This window comes from Scophthalmus maximus, chromosome 2 (genome assembly GCF_022379125.1).
Source record: "Scophthalmus maximus strain ysfricsl-2021 chromosome 2, ASM2237912v1, whole genome shotgun sequence".
NCBI classification, from domain to species: domain Eukaryota; kingdom Metazoa; phylum Chordata; class Actinopteri; order Pleuronectiformes; family Scophthalmidae; genus Scophthalmus; species Scophthalmus maximus.
Window position 1 is genome coordinate 5,582,718 of NC_061516.1, and position 26,533 is coordinate 5,609,250.

Below are 26,533 nucleotides of genomic sequence, written 5' to 3' on the forward strand. Positions count from 1 at the left end.
CAATACATCCACAAAAAAAAAACTCTGTGGGGGGGCCTATTGGCCCGTATCTGCCCGTGGTCTTGACAACTCTCAGATATTCTGGAGGACAATATTATCTTTAATAAATGCCATGTCTGTTTTTATTATATATCCCTCAATAGATCCTCCAAGTTAACTGTGACAAACGGGCCGAGGAAACTCCCTTGTATCTGACGGCAGAAGACCTACAGGACAGTGGCAGTTATTTAAGTCTGGATTTTGTTACCTTAGTTATTAAATACTCTTTTTTCTTACTTACTTATCCTTATTTTTTTATTTATTATTGTAACTATACATTTTAACTATTATAAAAATAGGGTTAGGGTTTACTGACGCTATAAATCCAGTGCTATAAATCCAGTCGCTTTCTCATAGACTTCCTTAGCATTGGACTTCCAGTGGCCTCTGCTGGTCATCTGAGAGAATACAGGCTTCGGGGGCACTTCTGCATTGGCTCTAACTTTCCGGACTCATCGATTCCCTTCCGTGGAAGAGTCGTCGGGAGGAAATCTTTCCCGCGTCAGGTGTTTGCATAGGAGCTTTGAAACAAGCCCGGTGCGTTTTGTGTTTTCCGTTTCGTTGCGACGCGTGAATGTGATATTCCCGACTCCAGAGACAAATCAATCTGTTTTGGATGCATTGATGGGAGCAGAGAGACGTCAAGCGGGTGGAAGCATTTCAAAATGCACTTTCTGGTGCTGGTGACTTTTCTCTATCAGCTCTGCATCATCACACACACGCATATTATTCGATTTGTTTTCCAGAAAAAAAGGCACTTTTATTAACCTCCGCATTTCTCATTCACTTATGACGTATATCCCACCCACCAATGGGCTTCATTCACATCAGTTGCAAGAAATACATTCACACCTTTACAGAAGACAGTAGTATACAATTGGGGGGAGTGTGTGTGTCCTGATGGTCCGAGGAGTGTCTCATCCTGCACACTGCAGACGTTAGACGGACGCGGCCTGTTCGTTCCCCTTGTTAACACAGAAACATTTCTTTAAAATGAAAAAAAAAAACTATCTACTATTGCTCCCGATGAAGCAATGGAACTATGAAATGTGTCGGATCAAAGATGATTGCCAAACACAAATGCGGAGCCGGAGCGCGTTCACGACACGTTAACGGCCAAATTAATAATAATTTTTGTTTCTTTTTCTTTTTAGTTCTGTGTTTTGGGTTCTTTTCAGAGACAGGCCGCGTCTTCGCCCGCTCCGCCCGAAAAAGACAAACAGTCTCAACCCCCCCAGCAGCCTCGATACAAACGCACTGAACGCAGTGCGCGCGAGTCTTCGGCTGAGGGGGTTTCATCGACTAGACAGTGAAGTTACAATATGGGCGCGCGTCTCATTGGGGTATAATGAGCAGTGCGCCCTCGTGACAGTGTTTCAGTTCAACATACTAGAATGATGTCGGCCGCCAGCAGGTCCAGAACATCATCTCTGAGTTTGTGCGTTTTCTTTGTGTGTGTGTGTGTGTGTGTGTGTGTGTGTGTGTGTGTGTGTGTGTGTGTGTGTGTGTACGTCAGTCCATTTCGTCTTGTAGTAGAGGGTCTCTCTCGTCGGTTGAAGTGCCTGTGGTTGCATCCAGTGCGGCGCCCCCTTCACGTTTATTTCTCTGCGTCGGGACCAGAAAGAAAGACAACATTATGACGTGTTCAGAAGATCACGGCGTAACCACGCGAACCGGACACGATGAAACACAAGGCACGTTTATGTTTGCTTGCTCATTCCAAGGTCAACTAAAAGCTAATGAGATTTTGTAAAGTCGAAATATTGTTATTAGAAGATACCTTCCATGATTGGCCGCAAACAAGATATTACAGATTGAACACTTAGTCTAATGGTTCATACATTTGCACTTTGTCACTGTCGTTGTACACAAAACATTTTTTCTGTCTGGGAGTTCACCTCACGAACACGGCTATTATTCAAAACATGAGCGACATGAGTTTTAAGCCATGAACTATTTCAATTAAACATGACATGAAAGTGCATCATTCACATTTTCGTGACGGACATCATTTTAATGTCTTGTCACTCGGACCACCACAACACGTCCGCATTTCAAATATAAATATATATATATATATATATATATATATATATATATATATATCAAGTCAAGTCAAGACAACTTTATTGTCAAGTCCTGCAGTATTGTTCCAGACATACAGAAGAATTGAAAAACCGTTTGTCTCTGACCCACGGTCCAATAGTACAAACCAAAAAAACAAAACAGAAAATAAGATATGTAATATATACAATAAATGAATTCTAAATAGTGCAAAAGTAAGAGTAAGGCAAAACCACACGGGATAGAAAAGCTAAAGAAATTGAAAATGTGCAATAGAAAAAGGAAATACTGTACAGTATATGTAATATACAGGAAACTAAATAAATAGAATAAATTGAAAATGTGCAATATAAAGGATATGGGGTGCAGATAAAATGTAATAAATGTAGAGGGCACTGATGAAAGTTACAAGTGTTCCTCAGAGTCTATGTCAAGAGACCAGTGCAGTTCCTGATGGGGGGGGGGGGGGGGGTATTAACAAAATATATATATATATATTTTTTATCTACGCATATTGTGGAAAAAGTTCCAATTCATTTTCCTGTGGTCTTCTCACAAAGAGGAAGCGTGAATGAATGTGTGCGTGCACCCACCTGAATTATTCATGTTATATTTCTCCTGTGTTTCGTGGTCATGGGAGCCTTTTGCGGGCTCTTTGTCAGAGGTCTAAGAAAATAAAATAAAAAAATATAACGGCAGACAGCTTTACACATCAGCCAATCAGAAAAAACACAGAGATAAATCAGCGGCCGGCGCCATTCAAGGTGCGAGGCGGGAGACACCAGCAGCAACCGGGTCTCACTTTAAACGGCGGATTGTGCAGATTCATGCAGGTCGTCATTTGTGCTGGTGATTCGTTTGACCGTGCAGTTAATCACGAGGACGTGCAGTTGGTTAATTTGTTCAAGCGATCATATGCAATTAAACGCGGAGGCGTTGGGTTTGATGGACAGATTATCATGCCTCAGAAATCACGAGGCAGGGAATACAGAAGCATCTTTTGAAGACTGAAATTGACCGAGCGACACCGAGGATCAACACGTCCCGGATTTCTGCAGCATCGCAAAGGTTTTTTTTTTATTCAAACCCGGTTATTTTTCATTGATTAATCAATACGGCCCTACAAATGTTTTTTTTATTAAATCAATCGCTATTCTCTAAACAACAGCATATTCAGTTCAATATTCAAATTTGAGTTGGTGAAACCGGCGGATCTTGGCATTAAAAATGGACTGAAGCATAAAATCAATTTCCAAATTTGCTGCCAGGTGAGGAGATGCAGAGAGGACGACAAAGATCTTTCCTCAGCTGTTGTTCAACTGTAATTCATAACCTTCACTTGAACAAATATCAACAGAAGCGCTGAACTGCCACAGTGGAATTAAAAAAGAAACTCTTTCGTTATGAGGAGAAAAATATGCCGCAATAGCGAGAAACACCTGAGATATTTTCAATTCCACTGTGGCACTTCAGCGCTTCCGTAAATATCATATATCATAATAACATTATTTGCTGAAACCAAAGAAACGCCAGCTCCGTCCATTTAGAAGAAAATAAAGGAAATATTCTTGCAGCAAAGTCTCATCGGAAAAAAAAAAAGAATCAAGTGAAATATTGTGAATATCAAGTCTATAAGCACAGTATGAAATCAGACAGAGATCAAAAGTTGGCCCGGTCATTTGGATGAAGTTGATTGAAACCGAACTGCTTTGGGAGTTTTTACCGACCCCGGGGTTCTCCACCACTGGGGAGCTCATCCAACTCTTTCTAGAACTCTGCAAACACAGAACATCAGAAATCATCATATTCTAATATTCCAAGTGTTCATCACTAAAACCATGGTTAAATTTTTTCTCAATATATGTTAACCTCTTGGCCTCGACTGTCTGCTGCTGATATAACGGACCATAAAAATAAACACTGCGCGTGATGTCATCAGAGCACTGGCTGAACGAACTCATTAACTTCCACTGGTCGCTTTATGGCATTATTGCAAAACATCAAGCGTTTCATAACACACACACAGACATACACACACACACACACAAACACACACACAGGCATTACTTTTGATTACTTTGAAGAAAAAGACATATTTGGAAATTCACGTATTGGCTTTTTTTTTTGATGCATCGCACACGCAAAACAATATGCAGATGACACCCAGCTGTATTTATCTATAAAGCCAGATGAAACTTATCACGTAGAAAAACTTCAGGATCCTCTTAAAGACATTAAGGCCTGGAGGACCTGTCATTTTTTTACTTGAAAACACACATTGTAGCTCATAAAGGACATGAAATACATATTTTATGCAAATATTAAATGTAAATATATATGAATTTTCGAGTTTATTATTATTACTCCTTTATTATACAATATTGACAATAATGCACTCAAATGTATATTAGACAATACTGAGAGTAATGTGCACAGTGTGAAAAGAACAAACAAATCTATATTTATTTGAGGTATTGACACGTGTGGAAAATATTATTCAATTGACAATATATTAAAAAAGGATTTACAGTATCTCACAGTATCTATGTACACCCCTCACATTTTTGAAAATATTTCATTATATCTTTTCATGGGACAACACTGAAGAAATGACACTTTGCTACAATGTAAAGTAGTCAGTGTGCAGCTTGTATAACAGTGTAACTTTACTCTCCCCTCAAAATAACTCAACACACAGCCATTAATGTCTAAATCGCTGGAGTACACCCCTAAGTGAAAATGTCCAAATTGGGCCCAATTAGCCATTTTCCCTCCCCGGTGTCAGGTGAATCCTTATTGTTACAAGGTCCCAGGTGTGAATGGGGAGCAGGCGTGTTAAATTTGGTGTTATCGCTCTCACACTCTCTCATACTGGTCACTGGAAGTTCAACATGGCACCTCATGGCAAAGAACTCTCTGAGGATCTGAAAAAAAGAATTGTTGCAGTACATAAAGAAGAACACTCAGAACAGGCCTCGCCATGGTCGACCAAAGAAGTTGAGTTCACGTGCTCAGCGTCATATCCAGGGGTTGTCTTTGGACAATAGACGTATGAGTGCTGCCAGCATTGCTGCAGAGGTTGAAAGGGTGGAGGGTCAGCCTGTCAGTGCTCAGACCATACGCCGCACACTGCATTAAATTGGTCTGCATGGCTGTCATCCCAGAAGGAAGCCTCTTCTAAAGATGATGCACAAGAAAGCCCCCGCAAACAGTTTGCTGAAGACAAGCAGACTAAGGACATGGATTACTGGAACCATGTCCTGTGGTCCGATGGGACCAAGATAAACTTATTTGGTTCAGATGGTGTCAAGCGTGTTTGGCGGCAACCAGGTGAGCAGTACAAAGACAAGTGTGTCTTGCCTACAGTCAAGCATGGTGGTGGGAGTGTCATGGTCTGGGGCTGCACGAGTGCTGCAGGCACTGGGGGGCTACAGTTCATTGAGGGAACCATGAATGCCAACATGTACTGTGACATACTGAAGCAGAGCATGATCCCCTCCCTTCGGAAACTGAGCCGTAGGGCAGTATTCCAACATGATAAGGACTCCAAACACACCTCCAAGACGACCACTGCCTTGCTAAAGAAGCAGTGGTCCATCACCATAAAGGTGATTGACTGGTCAAGCATGTCTCCAGACCTAAATCCTATTGAGCATCTGTGGTGCATCCTCAAACGGAAGGTGGTGGAGCGCAAGGTCTCTAACATCCACCAGCTCCGTGATGTCGTCATGGAGGAGTGGAAGAGGATTCCAGTGGCAACCTGTGAAGCTCTAGTGAACTCCATGCCCAAGAGAGTTAAGGCAGTGCTGAAAAATAATGGTGGCCACACAAAATATTGACACTTTGGGCCCATTTTCGACATTTTCACTTAGGTTCACTTTTGTTGCCAGCGGTTTAGACATTAATGGCTGTGTGTTAAGTTTTTTTGAGGGGACAGTAAATTTACACTGTTATACAAGCTGTACACCGACTACTTTACATTGTAGCAAAGTGTCATTTCTTCAGTGTTGTCCCATGAAAAGATATATTAAAATATTTACAAAAATGTGAGGGGTGTACTCACTTTTGTGAGATACTGTAGGTCAAATTCCTCATTCAAACTTTTAACACAGTGTCGAGTTCATAAATACATAAAAACTGCAGTGCTGCTGCAGATCTTATGTCAGTGTGGCACTTTGAGCTCCTGTGTACACAGCTGAAGCCTCATAAAAACATATCTCGAGAGATGAATCTATATGCGAGAGTCCAGAGGTTCAACGGTGGTCAGACATTTTGATACAGACTTTCGCTGACTCACTCAAAATGCCCTGAGTGTCTCCAAACCAGAGGGCAGCCGTGATTAGCACCAAAGCTGATATACAGTACATATATATAAATACGTATATATAGGCCTGTCACGATAACTCATTTTTGTTGCACGATATATTGTCCCAGAAATGATCACGATAAACATTATTATCGTCATTTTAAGAGCAATTTTTTGATACTGAATCATGTGAGCTCGCAGTTTATGCCTGTTGGTCGTTCCACATGCAAGTCCTACACCATTTGTGATGCAGCCGGGAGAAATGTAAATCCAAAGTTTAGACCCAGCAATTTGAAGACACGTTGCCTTTAAAAGAATAATAAGAAATCCAATTTTTTGAATCCTTTTATAGACGAAACCAGTAATTGATTAATCATACAACGACAACAGACAAGAGGACAGAAGCAGCGAGGCCTGCTGTGATTCGTGCTCGTATCTAACCTCGTCTGGATTATTATAAATTGTATATAATATTGGTTCATTTTTGTAATCTTCTGGCAGCGTCTGGTGGTAAACTGGCAAACTGCAACCAACTGAGCGACCGACAGGGGGCACTTTATGCTGGCGCACCGCTGATCCAGATTTCCGGTAGCGTCTGAAAATTCAATGCCAACGCAACGTATTCTGGACCGTTTAGTTCAACAACCGTATTCAACACGGAGGTCCACCTCATCTCACTATATTTAACTCATTTAGAGTTGATTATACATATAAGAACACATAGTTATGGACAATATATTCAATTTCTGTGAATAAGTTATTCTAAACATTACACATTGTAGCTTTAACCAGAACATGACTGGTCGGTTCAGGGTGTTTTCTGTGCCATTCCACTTGTCTATGATTTTAAAGTTGTTTTTTTTTTTATTTGTCCTTTGCGAACTGTAAATGCTGATTTTAGAGGTGCTACACCATAAAGATAAAAGTCGTTATGAAAACGAACTGTGATACCTTGTTGGATGGGCGGCCGTCGCGTTTGACGGTCACAGTGAAGACCCTTCATGTATAATATGGATACCTTTTTTAAAAATTATTAATTACAGTCTGAACAGGTTGGGTTTACGGGAAAACATGTGGAACTGTGCAACATGCTGCATGCAGTGAAAACAAGTGCAACGCGATGATGTCAGATGGAGCCGTGTGCCAGCTTTACCCGAATTTTATGATGCACCAGGGTCGCGATTATTATCGATGCCAGGCCGAGCACTATGAAGCCGTACTGCATGAACTCCATCACCGCCGGCAGGACGACCAGGTTTGTGTGGAACGTGTTGAGGATGGGCCCGTCGATGTAGCCACTCTGGGGGGGGGGGGCAAAATACATACATCAGAAGACTATGATGGAATGTTTCAGTACATCAGAAATAGACAGAGATTCACTGGCTATATATACACCAATCAGGCAATACGTAATTTTTGGATATTGTAATAATGTCATTTTACAAATGCAATGATGTCGTGATGATGATGATGATGATGATGGTTAATCTATATAAACTGTAGATCGTGTCTCTTTTCTTACTGGTTGTAAAAGTTAATGCATCACTACACTATATGAAAAAATATATATACATTTTTAAACTATGCATGATGTCATTCTTTGACTTCACTAATCATATCACATCATATGATAGAGAGTCGTTTTCTGATCAATATAAGCTGTAGATGTTCCCTAGTACAAATACTTGCAAAGATATTATTTTCAATAGTAAATGTAGTTTTGTCTATTTACTCTCTTTGATAACCCTCAAAATGTTGCAATGTATCTCTTGTTACAGTTTTGCCCAAATTGTGGTTTCATGTTATATGATATGATTTCCAGCACAACAATATCACGGTAGCTCACTGTACTTCTCAACTTCAACTAACTCACATTATCAATTGAAAATACTTTCAACTAATACATTATGATGTATTATCATAGAGCTAAGCAGCAGTAAGCAGTGTAAAAAAATTTTTTTTGTGGTTGATAAACTTTACATTCACAGTTATTTACTGATGACGACCCCCTTAAACAATAATTCATCATATTAAACAAAAATACAATTAGGTCATTCTTATGATACATAGTTCTGAATGCTGTTTATTTAATACTTCAGGGAGAGACCACTGCTGATTGTTTCAAGAAGAATAAGTTACTGTCTGAAAGCATTAGGCAAATTTGATCTCACTGTGCGAGGGTTTAAAAGATCAGCGATGAACAGGTACATTGTCGCGAAGCTCTTTGATTCATTAGAACACGTGTGAAGAGGCTGCATTTCAGAGAGGCACGATACGATCGGAACTAAAAATCATAGTATACGAGCAACCAGAGGGGCTCTCTGAGAGCGCGTATCTCCGCAAAAGGCCCTCGTCCGAACTCGGCATGTCAAAGGACATGAACAAGCATCTGGGGGGTGGTGATAGTCTGACAGATTGTTATAATTGCAATAACTGCTATGACCACTTTGCTATATAACACTGTGTGCCTTATTGTTCTGTTCAGAAAATTTAAATTAAAACTGCCTTAAAAAAAAAAGAAACACTTTCTCTAATGAAGCCAATCATGTGTACAAAACAAACGCCGGCTCTCGGACATGTTACAACTCACCTCCTCAAACCAGATCATGGGCATCACCACCTCAGACATCTTGCCAGTTTCTCTGCAAGGACAAGAATCCCAAACGTCAAAACCCCAAGGTCGCACAGCGAGCGGCAAGAAAAGCAGGAAACATCCACAGGCCTTTCATATGGGACGATGAAAAGATTTGAACACAATAGGTGACAATCGTTTAGGGCATGATAATCGTTTAGGGAATAGCTGCCTTACGTAATTCCTGACACCTGCTTCATGTAGAGGTTGAGCTGCAGACGGATGGCCACATTGAGGGGGACACCGGTTTGCTGGGAAGAAGAAAAAAAGTACAAATCTCACAAGGGGAATAAAAATTGTCCACATCTGAAAGTAACGTCAATTTCACCTCCACAAGAGAATTGGATTGTTTGAATCTCCAGCCAACATTGTCCCGATGTAACCAGACAGAGTAGACAAAAGCAGGAAATCCTTGAGCGTGAGGGATCCTATCTTTTGATGGAAGGGAAGGAATATCAATCGGCTAAGGGGTTGGCGGGTGCTCGACTCCGCGAACGTGCTTCATAGGTGACTTAACAACAACAGCCTCATCCCATTTACAAGCGAGGTCTTCCATTTGAGAAGAACAAGGTGTCCGGCCAACAGTGTCATGGAGTGTAGAAGGCGAAACCAATCTTCATGGCAAGGTTGTCCTCTGCTGGTATTCGAAATACAACTGTCAGGGGCTGGCAAACTACAGGAGTGGGGAATATATTATATCAATCTGTTTGAAATCTTCCTGACAAAAGGCTGTTCCACTTGGGGAAGACCACAGTTTGTGGATCAGATTGGAAGGCGATTGTATACATCCATATCGGGCATCATTTATTTCTGGAAATAGAATAGATAGAATAGAATAGAAGCCTTTTATTGTCATAGCACATGTTAAACTGTACAACGAAATTTTAAAAACTTTTCACTGGTGCTATGCATTTGCATAGCAAACATACGTCACTTTAAAAGAACAGGAAGAAAAAAGAATATGTATAAAATTATATAAATAGAAGTATATAAATAAAATGTCTCTGTGGACTGAGCATAATAGTGCAGATAGAATTTTAACGGATGGTTAGGCGAGTAGTGATTGTACATTGTCCATAATTGTACATTTCCCATTGTCCATAAATGTTTGTTTATTTGTTTGTTTGTTTGTTTGTTTGTTTGTGTGTGTGCGTGCGTGGCCAATCTAGAATTTGTGTGATAAGCTCAGTGGAGGATCTTGCATCACATCACTCGAGGAGGAGTTAACAAGATTTTCCCCTTTGTCATCAGACAGTCCCCTTCCTCTCTTATTCTTCCTCCTCTCTTATTCTTTTGGGATTGGGATTGGCAGAGACATCAGGATTTAGAGACTAAATTCAATTATAAATCACTGAGGGGAGACGTCTTTGATCAAGATTCAAAAGGATATGAATCTTTGGAGTCCGGAGGGAGGCTGGGGCAGAGGAGGAAACTGTTCCTGCAAAAAGGGCCGGATCTCAGGAAAACAAAAACGATGGCTGTGAGACGGGCCACTGACGGTTCAGTGGAGGACAAGAAAACCTTGTTATGGCTCAAAGAATGTCGCCTTCTTTAGGTATTCTTTCAGTAACATTAGGTCTTTAGTTCTCGTATAGTATAAGGCTACGCTTCTGTACATGGGTGACACACACTTTTATATGGTCAGTTGGTCTATCTCTGTCTTCTTCACCTGTTTCTGTTCAAGACATCTGGGTGATCGTGACCCTTCCTCCAGCCACTCACAGGAAACGCCTCCCTCTGAACCAAAGCAAAATGTAGCTAACGGCGAGATGGTTCGAGTAGATAACTACTGTGAGCCAGACCCTAGCCCTTCAGCCAAAGACCCATGTTGGACCAATATGTTAAAGGTGACATTCTGCTCATATTCAGGTTCATAATTTAATGTGTGTGTGACCACTTGAAAAGGTTTACATGCTCCAATGTTCAGAAAAGGTGTCGGTGTTATCACACTGCCCATTGCCGCCGCTCCTCTTTTCACCCTCTGTCTAAATCGCCTGGATTTATTTTAGCCCCGCCTCCAGATAAACCCCAGTCGGCTCTGATTGGCCAGTCGGCTCAGTCTGCTGTGATTGGTCAACCGATTTCAAAATGTGTAGGAAATGTCACGCCCCTTCACCAGAGACGTGGAGATTCTCAGATTGCAGGCGTGACTACCCCCAAAAGAGTCCGACTGTGACGTCGCAGTGGGACAGAAATCTGAACCAGTTGTTCAGAGCTTCAGGCTGCAGGGTTTAGTCAGCTCATAAACAAACAACAGGGTGGTCTTCGTTCACAGTTTGTAAACCAGCAGGCTCCACAGATACACACATTTATGTGCACAAACACTGAAAGAGTGATTTTTGCATAATATGTCCACTTTAATTAAACTTAATCCATATTTTATGGGGTGGGTGATAACAGAGTCTTTCCTGATGTTAGTGGCAGCCAGAGGCGACTGACAGCAAAGGGTGATGGTATCTGGTAATTCAACGTGAACTTATCAGGCCTTTTTAATCCAAATGATGTCATTCTGCAGATACATGGGGTAGAAACAATCCACAGAGGCCGGCAGGCAACAAATAAACATACATGAAAAAAAAAATCTGCTTTTTAGAGAAGCACATGCTGTTTAAATCCAAAAGGAGGTTTGTCCAAGGCCATGGAAATTACATAACAGTGGGCTTCCAGGCTTTTTCTGTTGATTTTGAGATTTTGTGATTTTCTGGCAGAACAAATTGGGACGCAGACCAGTCCAGATTTTCAGCTCGCGCCCAGCGAACTGAAGTCATTGATTACCAGGGTGTGTTTTCCGTAGCTGCGTTGTGCTTTCTCAGATCTGGACTCAACGAATGTTCTGCCTTCTCTCAGATTGCCTCCTGGCTACCAAAATACTTTTTCAGCAGTGGATGGCTCATCAGTTGATCTTCCCTACGTTGTGTCTCATGATTATGATTATTATTGAGTTAAAAGAAATGTAATAAGTGTAAATCACAGGTCTTATGAAACAACATAAAAGCACACTGTGTACATGTCATGGACACCTTTTGTAACTGCTCCCTTCCAGCCCTTTCATGTCTTAATGTTTCTTCAGGGATTTGGCCGTTTGACTGCACACACATCCTGGACTCTGATGGTCGGTCAACTCACGCTCACGTCAGAGTCGGAAATCCACCATTTACCACCTGAACCTGCAGGAAATGAAATGTCCCTGAGCCCTTTATAATTTGCCTCCCATTAACTGACCCGCACACACACACACTCACACACACACTGATGGAGCTGCCATGGCGTTCCCATTGGGAGCTGAATCACGTTCATTGTGTTGCCAAAGGACACTTTGTTGAGGGAAACAAACCGCCGGCACTGCGATGAGCGGACAACGCAGTCTACCTCCTGAGCCACAGCTTCTCTACAACCACAATATATCGAGATACATATCCAGATTTGTGACACAGCGCTGGAAAATACTGAGCACCACTGAGGTAGCTTTTGTAAAAAATAAATCGATTTTTGTCGTAGCCACATAGATATCAAGTTAAAAAAGTTAGAAAATTAGAAGTTACAGAGTTAGAACAACAGAAAAATAAAGTGAAGAGTAGAATACGAGTATGAATATGACCCAGAAGAGACGCACGCTTTCATCATGTAAGTTACTGTTACATATGAATCATAACATCTGATGTCACACAGTGGTAAAACACTGAAACATGCTGATGGAGCCGCTGAGGTTTTTGTAGTTTCACAACGGCAGACGCACGGCAACAACATCCAACGTAACATGATGACTTAGTTTAGTGACAGTCTCTCAGCAGCGCTATAGGGTTTTCGTAAGTCCTATCAGTCCACCTTGCCTTGACCTCATGACCTTTTCCACTGAGGTCAAGGAATAGTAGATAGGAAAAGACGATAGGAAGTATGTATGTATCACACTCTCTGCCGGAAGATGTTACACAAAATACACACCCGGGCGCTTGACCTCTGTCCTTTGCTTGAGGCCCCCACAAGGACGAGGAGCTGATCATAGAAGTAATGAGAGTCGAATGTTGAATATCCTCAATAGGATTTGAGGACTAGCTCTTATCACCGAGTGATCTGCTCCGAGCTCTGGGCGTTACACAGACACTTCAGTTTAAAAAAATAATAATAAATAGAAAAAGATGTTGAGTCTCTTTTCCTGATCCAGGATTTCCAGTTTGATGAGGTTTGGTACGAGCTCTGTTCGAACTTCAGTGTTTGGTCAGTTTTGATAGTAAATCATTTTAGAATTCTGCAAAATATTACCAATCGTGACATTGCAGAAGTCTCTGCACAAGCATCATTGCTCATTACAATTGTATTTTTGTGTAATGCATTTTTCTGCTTCATTCATTTTTTCAGTAATTGCCATAAATCATGAAACTACCAGGGCTGTTTTGTTTTTGAGATGGTGGCTGTGTGCTTCAGGCAGGAGATGCACTTTGTGTCAAATGTATTTCCTCCCTTCGAAGCTCTTTGTCTCCGCAGCCAAACACTGAGTCCTTACGAAACCACTGACCGGTTCCAGTGATGTGATCGATTGGAGCCAGCTGCGAAGAATAAACTCATTGTTTGGTTTTCTTAAAAAAAATGCCAACATCCCAAGCTGCGAACAAAAACGTTGGCCTAATTTTTATAAATCTGATACCCATAAAAAATGTGTCCCTGTGCATGGTTGCTTTACTTGGAGTTCAGCGACTTTACCAAGTTTCCAGTAGTTGGCCCATGTTTGGATGAAGGCCTGTTGCGAGCAACAGATGTAAGAGTTTAGGTCTTAAAGTTCATATTCAGTCAGTCTTCAGTCGAACCATGACTCAGCCATGATCATTGACTTTTGTATTTGTTTTGTAACATGGAGACTATGTCATGTACGCTTTAAATGTGATGTTCAGTGATCTGCTTTGTGAAGGACTTTGTCCATGAAGCAGATTCAGAGCATGTGGCTGTGATGAAAAAGTGAAGATGGGGAGCGGAGGACGTGTAGGAACGCAGCAGCAGCAAAGATGCAAACTTGCTGACGTGTGACTGACACTTATGTTCAAGCGCAAAAAAAAATGTAACACCACATATCAACGCAACCGACAGATGAGCGATCTCCCTCAAAGACCACAGCAGATCAGTGGCAACTCTCTGCTGGCCGGAACATTTTTAAACCAATGCAGTCACCTCTGACGAACATGGTTCAGAATTTATTGGGCCTCAAACTATCCATTGCATCCGCTGACTGTCTGACGGACAAAGTTGCTGATCGCTGTGCACCGGACAAAAACCTACTATATATATATATATATATATATATATATATATATATTTATTTATTTATTTATTTCTTTGGGCACTTTTTATGCCAAAGTACTGATCTCCGACAGAAAACTCTACACCCAAAGGGCCCCAAACACCTTGGTTGCATCTGCGGCTTTTTTGGGGGGGCTTTAAGTGTCAACATCTATCTCAATAAACTTAGTCTAAGAATGAATTCTGAGCCCACAAGTGAAACCTCGAATGTCTCAGGCATATTCCCTTTCTTGGACAACCAGAGATACAGACACAGAACAGGTCAGGCCACACTAAACAGTCGCCGATTCTACATGAACCTGACCAAAAAGACTTCCTACCAAGAGTTTCCTAACAAGGCTCTACTTAAAACACCAGTTAACCACACCATGAACTCCAGTACATGCTCACAACCATAATTCCGCCACACAAACACGCGCCAGTTTGGCTCAAAATGGGTACGGCAGAACTGACATCGTTGTTACCACGGCTACAGCAGCCTCTGGGTAGCGGCATGAGCCATGTAAAGACAGAGTCGGCTGCGATGGTAACATTTCTTATACAGCAATGGCGGATCACGGAACCTGATCGCGATAGTTCCCAGAAGTTGGAACAAAAGACTAGCAGCCCAGTAAAGCTGCAGCAGACTATAATGTTTGGTAGGGTGAGACATTTAAAGATTAGATTACTAGATATTATCAGCACCCCTGAATCGGATCAAAGTGTGCATCAAATGTAAGCATGACTCAAGTTTCTGATAACCCTTGTCTCACAAACAACGCTCATTATGGGGAAATAGCCCAATTTCCAATTACCTTATCACATCGCACGTTACAGTGGTTTATGACGAGATGTCAGTCATCAGTGCCCGGTGTTTTTAGTTTATTGAAACGGCAACGAAATTATCTTAAGTGCACTTTTACTGTGTCATTGTGCGCCAATAAAAACCGGTTATCTCCGAGTATGTTTTCTCAGCAGGGTGTGACTTCAGCGTGAAGCAAATGAACGGTGAGGTCAAAGCTCCTCTTCTCAGTTGACCCCACACTATCAGCAGCTCAGCTCAGCACCGGCAAACACAGCGAGAGTTATTATCCCTTTAGATTCACTGATGACTGGAAGACTGCAAGACGATAACACTTGTCGCATGAGTGCAAAGAATCCGCCCGTGGTCGAGAGACGAGCCAAAAAAACAGACTTTTAACTGAGGAGACTCAGGGATAACGATGATATAGACCCGTTTAACAATCAGGCTTCTCAATGTCATAAATTACGATGCACGATTGTCATTATCTAATCTGGTCGGACAGATAACGGGTGCAGGACATTATAGACTCAGATCATAGATTATTTTAAACATTCACTCAAAGGCCTCTCACCTACATACAGCAGTCCGTCGTGAAAGCGATAATTTTTAGTTTAACTGCAATATTAATTAAAATAAACAAATTTGAATCAACACGTCTCTAAATCAAAAATAACCATAACCATAACCTTCATAAAGACGGATTTAGGACTGTTGTAAATAGACTGCCTTTGATTTTCGTGTTCCTAATAAACTGCACACTGAGCGTGGATCAACGTCAGTTTTAGTGGTCCTGTGTTGAGACATGTCTTTATACACGTATTTAAACTATTTAAAAGTTAATTATGAATATGTATTTGTAAAAGAAGGATCCAACCTTTCACCTACGCTCCATCGGTGTTTACGAAAAGGTAAAACCTCCCGCTCGACCGTGACGACACAAGGGTTTATGTAAGTCGTGATTTGTAATCAGTCTTCCTCCGGAGAAGATGACCTCAAGGACGACGAGGCTGACAACAGCCCCACTAAAACAATCGATGTCACCTGTTTGTTTGTCTATTTTACCTGTGATATCCTGAACAATGCAACTCGTTGTACAACAGTATCTGCCTTTAGGTAATAGCACAGCTGCTCAAATCTCAATGTGTGGCGCATTAAAGACGCAGTGAAATGATCGATAACTTTTTTTCAATTATTGGCTTTAACAGACGTAATTTTCTTTCTTTCTTTTAAAGCCAAGAAGAGTCATGGGTGAGGAAGGTGAGGGTGGAGGCCAACAGTCCTCTTCAGGCCGGTGTTTTGCAGTAGCCGATCGAACCAGTCAGATGTGTTCACCTCACCTTCATATTCTGCTACTATTTCAGTACAGTCACTTAATATCTGTGTGTGTGTGTGTGCCTGCGTGCGTGCGTGCACTCACCGGGTGGATGTCTATGAAGAGGCCATGCTCCTCTTCAGTGGGATGGAGGCCCTGCACGTAGTCCAGGAGCACAGGATCCGCGTTGAAGAAGTGAGGGTGAGAGATGAAGACCGGGGAGTCTGTTGAGACGGACACAGAACGAGACAGTTAAATCATCTGAACAACAATGAAGACGAACAAACAGCCAACCAGGAGTCGGTGTTAATACTGAACCCCGACCAGATACTGACGAGCTTCTACTGGTTGCTCACGTCGTTCTCAAAGTCTCAAACCAAGGGGTTTCTGAAGCAGAGGTTGTTTGAATCCAGGTTAAGTAGAAGCACCTCAGAAGGAGTTGTTCAGAAGTTTTTTAGCATATAGGTGTCAAGTTGAGTTTATTCATATAACACATTTCACAAAATAAGCATAGACTCAATGCACTTTAATAAAAAAATAAAAAAACACAACAAATGCATGACATGCCCGAACATATTAGATGAAAATATATAAAATAAGAAGATATTTGTATGAAAACATAAAACTAAACTTCATCATTGAGAAAATAATATAAATATAAAACAGAATAAATAAATAGAATACTAATGAGATAAAAATCAAAAAAATAAATGACATCAAACATTATAGTAAAAATGGAGGACATACAAGTCAGTATAGTTATTAAAAATAGTTAGCATAGTTATTCATTTATTCATCAATAATCAAAAGCTTGAGTTTGAGAGATTATTCGGGGTATAGTGATGAGAACTATTCCTGGTGACCTGAGGGGTCCAACTGATGTGTGTTCACTGAGCATGTCAGTAATTTAGGAAAGAGCTGGGTCATATTATATATTCAAACCAATATTTCTTCTACTGGGAGCCAGTATAGTAGAAATTTAGATAGGAGTGGTGTGCTCCAATTTTTTGGTTAGAGTTAAAACTCTGGCGGCAGTTTTTTTTGGACAAGAAAAGTTTATTTAATACCTGATTTATTAATCCAACAAAAAATGTGTTACAGTCTTCTATTGTACTGGATATATATACTGTTAGCAACTGGTCAGAGTCTAGCTGAGACAAGAAGCATTTGACTTTTGATAGATGAGATATTTCATATGGGCTTCTGGAAATTAAGATCAGAGTCTAAAATCCCAACACATAACAGTCTGATTTGAAGATGTGATATCCAAACAGTAGAACATTTGTGAGAGGCTAAAAGTAACAATAAATTATCCAGCCCATCCCCAGCAATTATATTTAAAAAATGGCAATGTGATTCACTTCAGTCATTCAAGGTGCAAAAAAAAATTCTGATTCCAGCTAACGAAATGTTGCTGTTTTTCTTTGTTCTCTGATTTTAAATCCAAAAACCTTTTGAACAGCTGGTCAGCTAAACGAAGGAATATGAAATTGCGACGACCGTTGTCTGACATTTTTACAGACTGAACAACCGATTGATTAATCACACTACCAGACTCACCCGTGTCCTGACCAACATGAGGATAAAGACGGTTTATTTTTTGGACATAAATTCAGTCGTGTGTGTTTGTGTCATGAATACTCACTGTGGCGACAGCTGCTGACGTTCAGTAGGCCGGACTGTCTGCAGGGGCAGAAGCCTTCATTGGGGGCGTAATCCGTCCCATTGGCAAACAGGGTCTTGGGCGCAACGTACCGATACAGAGGGATACCCTTCATCACGCCGGGACGCTGGTAAACCAGCTCCATAGATCTGAAAAAAAAATAATATGGAAAACCGCGTTGTAAGTTTGCGGAAGGAGCTGCGAGGGAGAGCTGAAAGGAGAATGACTCACCTGCAGGCGTCAGGGCTGTAGAAGGGCAACGTGCTCTCTTTTGTCATGAACGGAGGCCACATCTGCCCGGCCGTTCCATTGATCATGTTGCACTGCCGAGTCCCCCAGTTGCTCAGCTGTGAACGGAGAGGACAGTTGGATGGGCAGTGAAGAAACACGTGCGGAACAAAAACCTGCGGGTGCGGCGTCGGCGTCTCTCACCTCCGTCAGGCCGTTCCAGGAGTCGACCCTGTGGACGTTCTTGATGTCGTCCTTCCCGGTGAAGATGGTGAACAGGCCGGTGTTGGAGTTGTTGAACTGGAACACAAACGTCAACGCCGCACTTTATCTGCATGGGTTCATTGATCTCTGACTGGGATCAGTTTCACTCAAAACTGACCCTGCCAAAATGTGATCCCCGGTTACCACGGCCGAGACCTCTTTGATGAAATTTTCACGGATAACTATTTGGAGTAATCCAGCTAACAACCAGACAAACAGACCAATCAAACCGATCAGATTAACTTCCTTAGCGTGGGTAAATAAATCAAGCATCCAAAGGTCTGCAGACTGGAATCGGCTCTGCTCACGGCCGTGTCATTCTCCTCCCCTTCCATGTCCACCCTGTTATTTTCCTGTGCAGAATTAGCCGCTTCATGTGCAAATGTTCCTCCTACAGCAGAACATCCCTTGTTGCTGATTGGCTGGAACAGTGTTGTGTCATTCGGGGAGAACAACTGACCTGGTTTCTCATACGGGATGTTTTTTCAGCAAACACACAAAGAGCGGCGGATCGTGAGGATTCATTGGCAGAAATTTTACAAAAGTGTATTTTAGGGCTGCAACTAACGACTATTTCATAATCGATTAATCTGTTGATTATTTTTTCAATTAATCGATTAGTTGTTTGGTCCATAAAATGTCATAACATGTCGATCGCGTTTCTAATAAACCAGTCTAAACACTCACTTCAGCAAAAAGGCCAAACTTCCCGGACGAGGGCAGCATGCCCGGCAGGTACTTGTTGAGGAAATCGACCAGTCCGCTGTCATAACCCCACATCAATTCCCCGACGGTCTTGGTGAGAAAGGGACCCTCCTTGAAGGTCTTGAAGGTGGCACTGATCATCAGGCGAACTGCGTACGGCAGTTTTTCCATCATCACTGCCGCACCCTGAAAAAAAAAAGAAAGGCGGGGCAGGATTAGCAGACAGACTGCAGAGGTTTCCGTTAAGTGGAAGATGGGTATTTTGCCCGAATGGGGGAAAAACCAGGGCCTACCAGCACCAACATGTTCGGTATCGTGACGACGTCGGACTCATTGCCCGCGGACATGGATGGCTCGAAGAAGAACTTCCTGTACTCCCTGTACGACACCGTGTCGTTGGGATGAAACGTGATGTTGTCCTTCTGACAGCGTTTTCTGAGAGAGGAAAGCGAAACGTGAACGTACAGTGCAGACTTGAGAGCAACAGCTGCGGTTCAGAGTACAAAGGAGCCTAATGATGTGATAAAGTGATAAAGAGGATAACGGCAGATAAGAACAACAGAGGAGCGAAGCATTTGACTTCGACACACTGTTAGTGCCTAGTGCAGGACAGGATGCAGAAACCACTTCATAAAGCTCGGAGGGGGGACTCAAAGTGAAGTCTCACAGCTGTGACATGGGATCCTCAAATGCTTCGTATAGATGGAATCAGGAAATGATTTATAATTTAATAAATCACGGTTGTGTGAAGACCGAGTCCAGAACGGAGAAGAACAAACCTGAAGTGTCTCATGGGTTTTAGTACAAGTTGTTGTAGTGATAATAATAATAATAGTGATGTAACAGTTATTCAGAATCAGAATTATTTTATTGATCCTATGGAGATATTTGGTTTTGTCACAGTTGCTCCACCCAAGAATATAAATATATACAGACCTAGAGAATGATTGATGCGACACTTCAAAGTTTAATTGGAAATAAAGCAAATTTGGTCTTGCACTTCTCCCAAGAAATGTGAACACATATGTCTTAGTCTGCTCACTTTTCTTAAAACATTATTATTTCCATCAGCCGTCAGTTCACACTACAAGACTCGCCATCCTCCTCTGTGTAACAAACTCCTTTGGTTAACAATTTGAAGTCTCCGAGGCAAAAGAAGGAAGGATTGAGTTGGAATTCAATGTGATAATCTGTGGCGCGCCCCTTTACAATCAAATTAGGCCGATGATGTATCAGCCGATATGAACCTTTCACAGACATCATCTGATTTGATCGGACTCTGCAGGACTTTTTGGCCTCGCGGGGAATCATTTAAAGTTTGTTTTTCCTTGAAACATTGCAAATGAACTTGGTTCAAAACTGCTCTGCAGCAGTACGGTGACAACGACTGGACAGAGTGACGAGTGCTTTTCATCCAGTTGGTAGTTTCAACACTGAGTGAAAAAAACTAAACCCCCTCCACTTCCCCATTTGTGTGCCGACATGGTACAGTTACGCAGTAATGTTTAGGCTGAACCCCTCTCTTGGCAGAAGGTTTAACTGCATGCGTTCAGAGTGACCCACATACTGTAAGGGGGTACATAGTGTTCCAGAACCTCAGCCAATCAGAAACAAAGACACAGCGTCCCTTTACCGAGGCAGAAGCATCTGACCAGTCAATAACGGGACAATGGTTTGAGAACAGATTGTACAGAGTTTGATAAGAGCCTTTTAAGTGTGTTGGAAAGAACCTCAGCCAATCAGAAACAAAGACACAGCGTCCCTTTACCGAGGCAGAAGCATCTGACCAGTCAATAACGGGACAATGGTTTGAGAACAGATTGTACAGAGTTTGATAAGAGCCTTTTAAGTGTGTTGGAAAGAACAGTCCTATTTGACAACATGGCCCAAGAAGAGGAGATGACCTGTGAATGCATCTTGCGACACCTCTGCAGGTTGCGGGACAAAGTTTACTGATAGGAAAGTACAAAACAGAAAGAGGAGAATGTGTTTGTATGTGTGTGTGTGTGTGTGTGTGTGTGTGTGTGTGTGTGTGTGTGTGTGTGTGTGTGTGTGTGTGTGTGTGTGTGTGTGGGTAAACTGCGTACCTGTACACGTAAGGTCCCCGCTGCTCCACCATGGGCTTCTCCCCTTTCAGGACCTCCTTGGGGTTGAGGACGTTGAAGAAGTAGACGGACATGAAGAAGGGCACAGGGATGTCCTTCCACATGGTGTAGGACAGATCATTCTGTGGGTCGATCACCGTGTTCTGACATGAGAGGGGAGAAGAAAAAAGTTGTTCAAATAGAAAGTCGCTTAACAACAAATAAATCAAAGTATCAAAGCTATTGACTGACTGATCGTTGCAACTCTACAATAATTCAGTGTGAATGAACGGACATGCCTGAATACATATTACCATTAAGTACAAAAGTCGGCAGTTCAACTATATTCCCACTGGCAGAGTGTTGGCAGCAATGGCATGTGTGAGTTGTAACTCTCATCATGGATTGCATTATCTTGCCATGTGCATGTTCAGAAGATAGTCAATGTCAATCATGCTTCCCCAACACCTCAAGATGATGCTTTCTTTTTCATTGGGTACTAGTAATAAAAATATTCACATTGACGAAGCTGCAATCAGAGAATTTGGACTACTACTTGAAGCGGTTAATCGATTATCAAAATAGTTGGCGATTAATTTAGTTATCGATTACTAATCGATTAACTGTTGCAGCTCAACCTTCTATCTACAATGATTTCACTTCTGAGAATGGGGGGGGGACTGTGCACAACAATGGCTGTGATGAAATCTTCCTGTTCAATTGGAACTGTCATTGTCCAAATGTTGATGGACAGGCACGCCCATTATAAATATTATCATTATTGTTTCCTTCATGTATTTCTTCTCCCGTAGCCTCGAAGCCCTCCGACACTTGCGGGCGAGAGACCCCCGCCTCTGCGCACGGGTCCCCGCCGCCGGCCGCCCGCCGCTCACCTTGACGATCTGGTCGTCGATGATCATCGGACCCACGAACGTCAGGACGACCCCGAACGCCACGGTCAGGACCCCGGCCACCATGAAGCCGACGGCCACTCGAGACTTGTCCACGGCCATGGTCGCCCGGGTCTCGTGTCTCTTCCCCTCGCGTGTGCACAGTCGCGGCGTCCCGGCCGGCGGGGCTTGTTTACGTCCGCGGGCTGGTGCGGGGGGGCGGGCGGACGGGGCGGACTCGCTGCGAGTGGCCCCCGCGAAGTTCTCGGCATCAAACGCTGTGGTTCCCGGTGAGTGTGCAGCCGCGCGAGTGACAGTCCGCTCTCAGGTCGACAACTGTGTTTACCTGCCGCCGCTGTCGTCCCTCCTATATATACACACAGCGACTTTATTCCCGGGCCACGCCTCCGCGCCGCGGCGCACGGGATTCTGGGAATTGTAGTGCCCGCTCGTCCTGCACGCGCCGACTCTCACCCAGTGGAGGAAGTTTCCAGACGCCTCGCCCAACGTATGTAGGGGAGAGTATAAGGGCCAGGCACGAGAGAAGAAATGAGAGGAGGAAGACCTTTTTTTTTTGTTTATCTCGCGTTTCCAGAATAAAGTCGAAATGTCGAGAATAAAGGGCTGCACGGTGGTGTAGTGGTCAGCACTTTCGCCTCACAGCAAGAAGGTTCTGGGTTCAACCAGGGCCTTTCTGTGTGGAGTTTGCATGTTTGTCTTCCCCGTGTGGGTTCTCTCCAGGTTCTCGGGCTTCCTCCCACAGTCCAAAGACATGCAGAATGGGGTTTGGTTAATTGGAGACTCTAAATTGACCGTAGTTGTGAATGTGAGAGTGAATGGTTGTCCGTCTCTGTATGTGGCGCTGCGATAGGCTGGCGACCTGTCCAGGGTGAACCCCGCCTCTCGCCCAATGTTAGCTGGGATTGGCTCCAGCCCCCCCCCCCCCCCCCCCCCCCCCCCCCCCCCCTCTGACAATAAAGTCTAAATGTCAAGACTAAAGTTGAAATACTACGAGAATAAATTCGAAATGTCTAGAATAAAGTTGAAGTGTGGAGATTAAAGTTGAAAAACTACTTTGAGTATAAGGTTGAAAATTGTGACCCGGAAGCACTTTTCAGCAGCACTAAAAAAAACGGGTGTTGATGTTTTGCTAGCCAGTTTGCGTTCCTCGTCACTTTGCTAATGTTAGGGTAAATGTTACACAGTCCAGTATATGCACCTTAAACTTGTTTGCGATCTGCCAGTGGCGGGTGTTTGCTAGGACTCGGGGGGGGGTTGGCCTCGTGGTCAAGGTTCAAGGTTCAAGGTATATTTATTATCCCCGGAGGGCAATTTGGTTTCCAGACAGCAGTCAGGTTTACGCGTCAGTCTCCCCCAGGGCCGGACTGGTCATCGGGAAGTTCTCCAAAATCGCTAACTGCCCCTTTAATATCTGTATGCGTTTACAGATTTATCTCCCAGCTATACACATTTGCAGATTCGTTTACGGACACATAAATCTGATCACGCACACGCAGATTGAGATGCAGAGAAATCTCCACACACGCACACAAATAATATTGCTACAATACTGGCCCCATAAAATACTCCATTTCTAATTTGATTTTATTTAATCACCAAAACATTTTTATAAAACAGATGACGGTGACAATGATAACATAACAGGCCAAAATAATAATGATGGATGCATTGTATACATCATTTTTGATGAGTTGATACACCGCTGGAGAGCAGACTAGTAAAGGTCTCACCTCACCTGATCAAAATGTATTTTTTCATTCATCATTTGTTTCATTTCTCTAAATTCTAAAACTAAAACTTGTGACTAGAGCTGTTAAATAATGTCACTGAGAACAACATCTGCTTCTGACACTAGGTAGTACAAGTAACAGAAGTTGGAAATACTCAAGAAAAGTACAATGGTCCTCAAGTACAGTCCTTGAAGAAATGTACTTTATTACTTCCCACCACCATTAATGTATAATAATAACAATAATAACTTTATTTGGGAGTGCTTCACAAAGAAGCATGAATAAAAAACAAGACATCTGGAAAAAAAGAGAGATTTGACGCATGAATTATAAGGACGACTGACGTTTCTCAGTCTCAGTTGCCCAGGTCGACCTCAGGCCTTGACCGACAGGGCATCATGTGAGAACTTCAGCGATGGGCTGGTGAGCAAATCTGGTGATTTGGTTGAAAGGCTGGCAGCTGCACCTCTAACGCCATTGAGCCAAGTGATCACTTGGCTCAATGGCGGTTCAGACGTGTAAACGCTGCATTGAAGGAATCCAAATGAGCTCTAACAAAAAGCCTGATCTCAATCTAGATATACAGTATATCTCATGTAAATGCACGACATTGTGATTGACGCTGCAGGGAAGCTGGTTTGACCCGCATAAGGTCGGGTCTCATGCCAAAGGGTCACCAGATGTGAGGGGGGGGGGCGACAAGGTTCAGAGCCTCAATGTTTAATTCATTGTCCAGACTTTGTCTGAAATTGTTGATTTCATTTCTCTATCATATTAAATTTCTCTGTGGTGGAACTGAATAATACACCTCATAGACACCCGGAGCGGGACGAGTGGCCCCCAACAAAAAAATGTGTGTGAATGTGAGTTGCAAAATGGTTTGCATTTCATAAACCTTGTCCATGTTTCTGTGTAATATCTGCAAAGTAGAGTGATACCTTAACACAAACACTAACCCTAACCCTAACACACAAAAAATACAGTTCAAAAGACAATCCAGTTATTCAAAATGTTTTAGTTCTGATAAGAAACCTGCGTGACTTCAGGCAGCCTGTGTTTTTACACTTCTACATGTTAACATGCTGAACACTGATGTCTTGTCTCCTTTCTATTCTCTTAGTTAATGGTTCAAAACATCCTCCCACCCCACCCCAACACACACACACACACACACACCCACGAAACCCCCGGGCACTTTTGCCTGCAGCATGAGTGCGCATGGGGACACCTGCGTCAAAACCGCACCCTCCAACTCCCCAGCTGCGTCCAGCTGTGTGTGTGCAACAGGTTGGATGCAATTATGCAAATAAGTCCGACGCGGGCCGAAACTTGGGCTCTCGTATGCATGTGCTGCAGAGGAAACACACTGATACACGCGCACAGTTTTTTTTAAACTCCTCACGCTGGGGGAATGTGACGCGCCGCATGTCCAATAAACGCGCAAATTGGGAATGATCTGTAGAATCTGTTTGCATGAACAACCCCCGTCATTTTTGAGTTTAGATTTTTTTTTTTGTCACGTGGAAAAAAATGTTTAGTGTTTGGGATGGAACTTCTATTGGGCTGCAGCAGGAGGGGACCGGGAGAGCCAGCTGGAGAAGTGTGATGCTCCGCGCGTCAAGGGAGAGTGCAAATGTACCCAATCCTTTAATTGGCTCACATATACACTGTGGATCCCAATGTCCACTGTCCCACTGAGAGACACCTGTGTACACCTGAACATTAGACTGTGTGACCGTTTATAGCTGCCTTATATGCCATTCTTGCAATAGCAATAATATCACAGAAATATACTGTTGCAGCCGACCTTGGTATTTGAGTGTGTCCTGTGTGCACACGCATGGAGATTTACAGACCTTATTATGAAGCGAGAGAAAAATACTTGAATACTCTTAGAATCAGATGATGGTGTGACTTACTTTAATGATCTGGTCCTTCATCACGGCCGGTCCCACAAAGAGAAGAACTGCCCCGAACAGCACCGTCAGAACGCCCGTCACTATGAATCCAACAGCCACTTTGGATTTGTTGACGCGCATGGTTGCAAAAAAAAACCAAACCAAACGAGGATTGACACGAGAGGATGAGAAGAGAATGAAGTGCCCGGCTGCCTCTCAGGTCCTATCTGAGCTTTCCGACCGTTGTCGACGCGCGATGGGTCGAGGGGAAGCTGCAGTCCGGCGCGCCGGCGCTATTTAGACTGTGCGCACCCCGCCCGTCCGAGAGGGGCGGGGTGCGCACCTCTTGTCAATTGTCTTGTTCCGAATCCATGCACATTCACGCAAAAGTCACACTCCAGTCAGATGACAGCTGCATTCGTCATTTCATGGTTTATTTCATTAAAAAAAACAGAACATTTGGTCACCAGCGGTTCGCAATTTAGAGAAAGTGACAAACGTTCCCGAATACGCCCCCTTTGTCCAGATCAGTGCCGAATTGTAATGGGTTCTTTCGTGGCCCATGTCCCGTCCTTCCACCAAGTCTAGTGGAAATCTGGAGGTGTTGTGTGATCCTGCTGACAA

The 26,533-nt window shown here is 42.9% G+C and overlaps 1 protein-coding gene across 5 annotated transcripts; it reads right to left on the reverse strand.

Annotated features, from left to right (window-relative positions):
• Window positions 1-773: 773 nt before the first annotated feature.
• scarb1 (scavenger receptor class B, member 1) lies at window positions 774-26,193 on the reverse strand. 5 transcript variants are annotated; one of them, XM_035625303.2, is made up of 14 exons: window positions 25,931-26,192; window positions 21,374-21,534; window positions 19,580-19,721; window positions 19,269-19,472; window positions 18,522-18,617; window positions 18,321-18,436; window positions 18,072-18,238; window positions 16,532-16,650; window positions 9,219-9,292; window positions 9,000-9,051; window positions 7,563-7,709; window positions 3,831-3,878; window positions 2,697-2,769; window positions 774-1,644 (listed from the first exon to the last, which is right to left on the reverse strand). In XM_035625303.2, exons 1-14 carry the CDS (start codon window positions 26,048-26,050, stop codon window positions 1,637-1,639), a joined length of 1,527 nt encoding a protein of 508 aa, XP_035481196.2. In that variant the 5' UTR covers window positions 26,051-26,192; the 3' UTR covers window positions 774-1,636. The 5 variants fall into 5 exon arrangements, with proteins under 5 accessions (XP_035481196.2, XP_035481197.2, XP_035481201.2 ...); XM_035625304.2 differs by lacking the exon at window positions 25,931-26,192 and adding an exon at window positions 22,264-22,658; XM_035625308.2 differs by lacking the exons at window positions 3,831-3,878; window positions 25,931-26,192 and adding an exon at window positions 22,264-22,657.
• Between the last annotated feature and the right edge of the window lie 340 nt (window positions 26,194-26,533).

Bases quoted from the DNA above. Each gene is read 5' to 3' on its own strand.
- scarb1 (XM_035625303.2), bottom strand. From the start codon at position 26,050: ATGCGCGTCAACAAATCCAAAGTGGCTGTTGGATTCATAGTGACGGGC. The intron at 18,618-19,268 runs GTGAGTGTTTAG...TTTGTGTTCCAG, and splicing joins AGTTTGGCCTTTTTGCTGAA to TTCAACAACTCCAACACCGG. The intron at 18,239-18,320 runs GTGAGTCATTCT...TTTTTTTTTCAG, and splicing joins TACAGCCCTGACGCCTGCAG to ATCTATGGAGCTGGTTTACC.